General features: G+C 40.3%; 1 protein-coding gene across 1 annotated transcript in view; it reads left to right on the top strand.

The window, feature by feature from the left end:
- TPCN1 (two pore segment channel 1) overlaps positions 1-6,192 on the top strand; it is a 56,575-nt gene extending 50,383 nt beyond the window's left edge. Inside the window, exons 24-27 of the mRNA XM_018561743.1 lie at positions 1,126-1,210; positions 2,434-2,561; positions 2,898-2,978; positions 6,031-6,192. Coding sequence (XP_018417245.1) covers positions 1,126-1,210; positions 2,434-2,561; positions 2,898-2,978; positions 6,031-6,129 — 393 coding nt within the window. The 3' untranslated portion in view covers positions 6,130-6,192. The remainder of the gene's footprint in view (positions 1-1,125; positions 1,211-2,433; positions 2,562-2,897; positions 2,979-6,030) is intronic.
- The last annotated feature ends 639 nt before the right edge of the window (positions 6,193-6,831 follow it).

A 6,831-nucleotide genomic window follows, 5' to 3' on the forward strand; every position in this document is an offset into this window, starting at 1 on the left:
CTCGCATCCACGCTCCACACGCCGCACCTCCTCCCCGCCTCACATTTCCTGCCCATCCACGATCGGCAAGGCACGCGGGGAGATGTAGTAAGGAGGAGCAGGAGTGGGGGGATGACAGCAGCTGATAGACAGGTCCAATCTCAGAAGCAAGTTGCTGGAAGAATGGTTGGTAAGCCTGCACTTTCCCACACATGGTGCTCTATAATGTATTGCTGGGATTTGTATTTCTCTATAGCTGATGGTACATTGTACTGTACATTATACATAGGAATACAAATACCAGCAATGCATTATACACTGTATGTATAATGTATTGCTGGGATTTGTTGTACTCCTCTATAGCTGGTGATATTCTGCATTGCGCTGTATAGAGGACTACAAGTCCCAGCAATAATACATTATACAGCGCAATGCGGAATACCACCAGCTATAGAGGACTACAACAAATCCCAGCAATAGTACATTATAAAGTGGTACAATGCTAAATACCACCAGCTATAGAGGACTACAAAACCCAGCAATAGTACATTATACAGCGCAATGCAGAATGCCGCCAGCTATTATGTACTATTGCTGGGATTTGTTGTATTCCTCTATAGCTGGCGGTGTTCTGCATTGCGCTGTATAATGTGCTTTTGCTGGGTTTTGTAGTCCTCTATAGCCGGTGCCATTCTGCATTCATTGCTGTATAATTTTACACTTTCCATTTCACTATATTGCACACCACACTATCTTTTTTTTTTTTTTTACTTCCACCGCTCCAAGCTTGCTCCTGTGATGGACTACAACCTCAATACAAACTAGTAGTCCTATCACTGGAGCCATTTTTTAAACTTTATTTTATTGTTTATCCGATTAACCGATTAATCGAACTTAATAATCGGCTAACTAATCGATTTTGAAAATAATCGTTAGCTGCAGCTCTATTTAATTGAGAAGGGGCATTTGCTTCTGGTGGAAAATCCAGCCCAGTTCCACCAAATCCTTGATCCTTCGTTGTGTTGAACAGTGGTTTTCATGCAAAAGATTATTTTCAATAACTAAAATCTATGATTTCCATGTTTATCCTTTTGTGGATGGCCATTATAATCCTTGTAGCATCATTTATTTCTTTATGTATTACAGGTTGTAATAACCATCATTGTTGCCTGTATATTGGATGCCTTTGTATTCCGAATGAATTACGGCAGAAAGAATAAAGACGCAGAAGGTTAGTGTTGATAAAAAATTTGATGGCAAAGATAATTAAATGGTAAATAAAGGGATAGATAGATATATATGGATAGATGGGATCGATATAGATAGATGGGATAGATATAGATGGATGGAGCAGACGGATGAGATAGACGGATGGATGGAATAGGTGGATTAGATAAGAGGGATGGATGGAATAGGTGGATTAGATAAGATGGATGGATGGAATAGATGGATGAGATAAATACTTCTTAGGGTGGGTTTTCTAATGATAATAACAGTGGGCAATGTCTGTGTAAGGGCTAGTGTTGACGGACTGTTGTTCAGGTCAGAACTGCTTCTCTTCCAATAATAGTCTATGAGAATGCAAAAGCACCTTGAAGCTAGGTTCAGATATATCGGCCATCCCGGGACCAAGGTACATGGTTTTGCAACACGCACCGCACGGTTTTTCAACCACGATCATGCGCAAATGCACCGCCAGCGCAATCGGCAGTGGTGGCCGCGCGGTTTTGTGCACGATTTTCACGCGGTCACGGTTTGCCATAGTGTGAACCTAGCCTCTGGCAGGTCAAATGCATCTTTCTGAATGATCTCAGAAATGTCTGAAATTGACTGGCTCATCAACCATTGGCACAGTCCCTACTATGTATTGAAATGGCCACTCGTAGTCTCCTTTGGAAGGCCCATTGACAGGGTGACAGTGCAGGAGGACATGTGGGCAACAGGACAAAAGCTTTGTCACTTTTATAAGCGGAAGTGTCTGAACAAGGATCTTTATGTTAAAGCTTATATCAGATTTTAGTTTACATTTATTTTAAAAGAACTTTTATTTTTGTGAGTTTCTGTATTTGATGTACAGTCAGGTAGCCTAATGCAGCGCATGAGTAAAAATGCTGATTTTGGATCATAGCCATTGTTTTTGTTAATTCATAGTACACAGGACCTTGAAAAAATGTGCGCCACTTTGTAATGTATGTGTTTCGTGTCCTCATAGAGCCACATGTTTCTGCTAAGCAAGTTGAATATAAAGTTCTGTTTGTACAAAACTCCATTTGAATCATACCGTCGTCTAATTTTGTAGTGTGCAAATGTTAGAATGTTGTAAATGTAAATTGTCTGTTTTTAAAGTCAGAAAATGAGACAATTGAAATGAGATGAACGTTTGATTTCTTGTATCCTGTTTTTGTGCCATCTATATTAAGATGTGACGTATGATATTTTTGTGGCTGTTTTAAGATGAAAAAGGAATCACTTTGGAAGAAGAGGTGGGCCGAGAGGAGCTGGCAGTTATTCTTCGACACACACAAAGTAATGATGAGAAAACCCAGCTGCGAAAACTGCTGTCACACTTACAGGCCAGTGAGGTGGGTTACTGATCCTCATTTTTTATTATTATTATTTATTTATTATTATTATTATCTTGTTGTTTTAATACATAGAAACAGTCACTTGTATAATGAGTCTAGAGTTTCTAGTTCACAATAATGCCAAATGTATGAAGAGTTTGCCTTCAGTAATGTCCAGATTATAACACTGCCCTTATGTGTCAAGAAAGATGGTCTTCTTGCTGTGGTTGTTACAATGAAAGCATTCATACTTGAGCTGACATGTTTCCTTTTTATATTTCTTCTCTTTCCACCATTCTAGTGCTGAAATGAACGTCTCACTATTATGTCACTCACTCTGGTCTTATCTTACAGGCTGCTTCTGTTGTTTTTGTGGGGAGAAGATCCCAAACGAAGAGCGATCTCAGCAGGAAGATGTACGAAGAAGAAATTAAGGTGAAATTTGCCTTGTTCTGTTTAATTTATGTGACACTCACATGGATGTATTTGAAAATATTTTAAAGCTGAAGTGTATTGTAGACCTATCTCTTCAATACCTTCCATTGTCCCCCTTTCCCTTGATTAATATTCAGTTCAAATTTTTCAATCAAATAATTTTTTTAACCACCTGCTGTCCGGCCACTAGGCGGCAAGGACAAGCGGGAAATCAGCCTGGACTGTAAACAGCCAGCGATGGCTGTTTACATACAAGCGTTCGAGCGTCTGTAGAGACGCCTGATCGCTTGTAATATGCGTGCGGGTGTACGCCCCCTCCGTCGCAGCTGCTGCTGGCGATCCCAAGCTACGCTGTGCCCGGTGCAAGCCCGGGACCAGCACAGCAGTTCTGCGGCCGGAAATCAAACAGAGATCAGTACACGATTTCCGTTTGAACTCCTCCTCTTTGGAATGCAGGAAGTGATGTGTCACTCTCGGGTACAGAAACCGGAGAGAAGCTGGTGAAGCAGGTGTTTGCTTCATCAGCTTCTCTGGGGGTCCCTAGGTGACAATAGGGGTCTTAAAGAGGACCTGTCACTAAAAATTGGCTATCACAAAGGGGGCCTGTTAGTCCCCTATGTGATAGCAATAATGTTAAGTGGAGAAAAAAAAGGTTTAAAAGAATTAGTTAAAAAAAATATTAAAAAATTAAAAGCCACATATAAAGGTAATAAAAAAAACATCTAAAAATGTTTTTAAAGTCCCCCACCCCCCACATACACATGCAAAAATGCGTCGAGTGCGCCTACGTGCGCAAACGACGATTGCATCCATTACGCCGCACATGTTACATATTGCCGCAAACGTCGCAGTGAGAGCAATAATTCTAGGGTCATCAATCACTGATAACACTAAAATGATGAGCAGTAAAAGCTTTTAAAGGGTCGCCTATGGCCAATTTTGGGTATGGTAGTTTTTGTGAGTTTGCGGGCCCCCGCAATTTTAAAGCTTGACATGACTGAATAAATGTCAGTCAAAGTACCGCAGCGCTGAATACTGAAAAATGGCCTGGACAGGAAGGGGGTGTAAACACCCCGGTCAGCAAGTGGTTAACGAAATACCTATTTTATTCTGTCTGCTGCTCCTTCCTCTGAGTTTGATGGGAGGGATTGGCAGACTACTGTAAACGTCCTAGCTTTTAGCCTTGGATTTTTTTTCAAAAGAATTACAGTGATACCTCAGTTCAATTTGGTTCGGCAAAATGTTGCCTCTGTTCACGAACTCCACATAGGGTGATGAACACAGCCGCAGTCATCTTCCCTGCTCTGACACATGGTCATGGCTTCCTCTAGTCGAGATTGCGTTCTGATCACAGTTTGATTCGGTTCGCAACCAATTCAGTTCGCAACCAGAATCGTGGAACGAATTAAGTTCGTGAACCGAGGTACCACTGTATATTTAAGAACACATCCACATGATCCCTTTAGACATGTCTGCTTCTACCTGCTGGTCACTGGTTGTTGCAAACTTTAGCTGTGCATGCTTCTGAAAGGTTGACTGGTTGCAGACATGTCTAAGAAAATGATTGATGGCAGTGAAAGCTAGTAGCTGTGAGGGGGGGCAAACAGCAGTAAGGATCAGGTAGAGAAGTGAGTGATGAATGATGGAAGTCTTTCAGACCAGAAATGAAGGGTAGGCTCAAGATAGCTGCTACAGCTTCAAAGAGTTATATTTTGGAGATGCAAGTTTACAGGGAAAGCACTCTGTTTCAACACAGGAGAGGACTTGCTACAAGTCTGGGGAAAAAAGGAAAGGCTGGAGTAGTGCATTTGTTTGTGTAGGTTTTTATAGTATAATATACCTTGCATACCTCAGGTCAGAGTTCACAGCCATAAAAATGAATATGTTGTCTAAATTGAACAATAAATCATGCAAAGGCACATCAAAGCTGATCCGGCACCCTGGAGCTGGCACCCTAGTAAAGTCCAGTAATGTCTTGTAATATCCACATATGTTGTAAAATGATTTTTATTATGTGTGAATTCCAAAGATTTATATTTTAAACTATTTTACATTTCCCTATTGACAGTCCACGCAGGGTAATGTCTGTGGCCAATTTGCAGAAGCTTCTGTGAGCTATAATTACAATGTAGTTAGGTGGTACTGAGTGGGCAGATCATAGTGCGTTACTTTTCCTGAACCCTCTTTCCCAGACCCGTGCCTTCATTTCTGCTCTGCAGTCAGACATCCTGGCAAGAGACAATCCTTTAACAGAATCTGAAGCCAATAAAGAATAACATTGAAATGACATTTTCATTAAATCATACTATCCCAACTACATTACAAGTGATTTTCTAGGAATCTACAGTCCAGCTTTTTAGCATGTGGCAAAACACTTCTGTATATTTATTTACATTTGTATGCAAAATGCAGCACAGGTAAACATGCACAAGCCGACCGTCTCATTTGCAGCAGTGGGAAATCAGGTGAGTGTTGTCTGCAGTTTGTTCTCATTAAAAATACATGCGTGTGCAGGTAAAGAAGGTGTGAAGAAAATCTGAAGCTGCCTGAAGATTTACCTGACATCAAAAAAATCTTGTTATATTTGTTACTCTTTGGTCCTGAACACAGTTTACACAGAAAGAAAGCATTGTATATAACCATTCATTGTATGTTCTGTTGAAGGATCGGTATTGATTATTATACCACCTCTTTTTTTCTCTGCCATTCTTGGTGCTGAGAATTTAGAGGAGGCATGGACCAGGTTGTACTTCTTGTCCCTTTCTTGGTAAATACATAAACCTTGTGATGAATAACAAAGAACAGCAAGCACTGATGTGTGTCTTTAGCATATTTACCAAAAATGTGCTGTGATTACTAAAACCTGGCTATTTAAGCAGCACATTTCTATTCATGTATTTTATTGCTTTAATATCTTTCTTTTGGTCCAAGTGGTGCCGCAGCTTCCAACTGCTACACTAACTAGATGTTTATGTAGCGTTATCTTTCAAAGCTCATTTGTAGTCTACAGCAAGAATGAACCCTAACTTCACTGTTACCTCTGTTTTTCCAGGAATGGTACCAAGAACATGCCCGGTCACAGGGAAGGAAAGTCGTGGAGTTGCAGCCTGCAGAGGGAGTCCTTCGTCCTCGTTCTAGTACTGTTAACTAAGCATGTTCTCCACCTATTACCCGTATGACTATGCAATCACATCAGTATTAAAATATATACTGTGCTCTATCAGACATGCCTCCATTGGAAGCCTTCCAACCTCTTGTGTGTGTATGAAGAATCGTTCAGTTGTCCAAGAAGAATATTTCAAGGACAAATTCACAAACATCATTCAGTATGAATTATAATCATGAATTTTTAAGGGTATATAGGGGAAAGTAAATTATTACTCGCTTTATAAACAGGTCACATAAGCTTTGATTTGTTGGGTAGATTTTACATTGCTTTCATAACCCTACAGAATAACTGGACCATGTACAGCACAAGGGCATTCACCAACTGAAGACAATCAGACCTAACCTCTTGTACTCCTGCGTTGGTCCCCAACCCAAACCCAATATGTAGCTCTCTCCAGCAGTGAAGAAGAAGCAGGTCTATATACAGATGCCTATATTTGTAACATATTAATAAATTCCTTTTATAATAACTTTTAATCTGTTATATTCAGTAGATTTTATTCGTGAAAACACAGTTTATGTTCTAGCAGCTTCATTTATAATTGGAATCATTTCTCAGTAAATGCTGCTATGTTTTATTAAAAGAAACCTGCACTCTGCAAGTATGGAGACTGCCTTTGCTGACCTCTACTTCTGACATTTCTAGTTACCTGGACAGTCATGCTGATCTGCTGGCTACAGTGCT

This window comes from Nanorana parkeri, unplaced genomic scaffold, assembly GCF_000935625.1.
Source record: "Nanorana parkeri isolate BGI_ZX_2015 unplaced genomic scaffold, ASM93562v1 scaffold540, whole genome shotgun sequence".
NCBI classification, from domain to species: Eukaryota; Metazoa; Chordata; class Amphibia; order Anura; family Dicroglossidae; genus Nanorana; species Nanorana parkeri.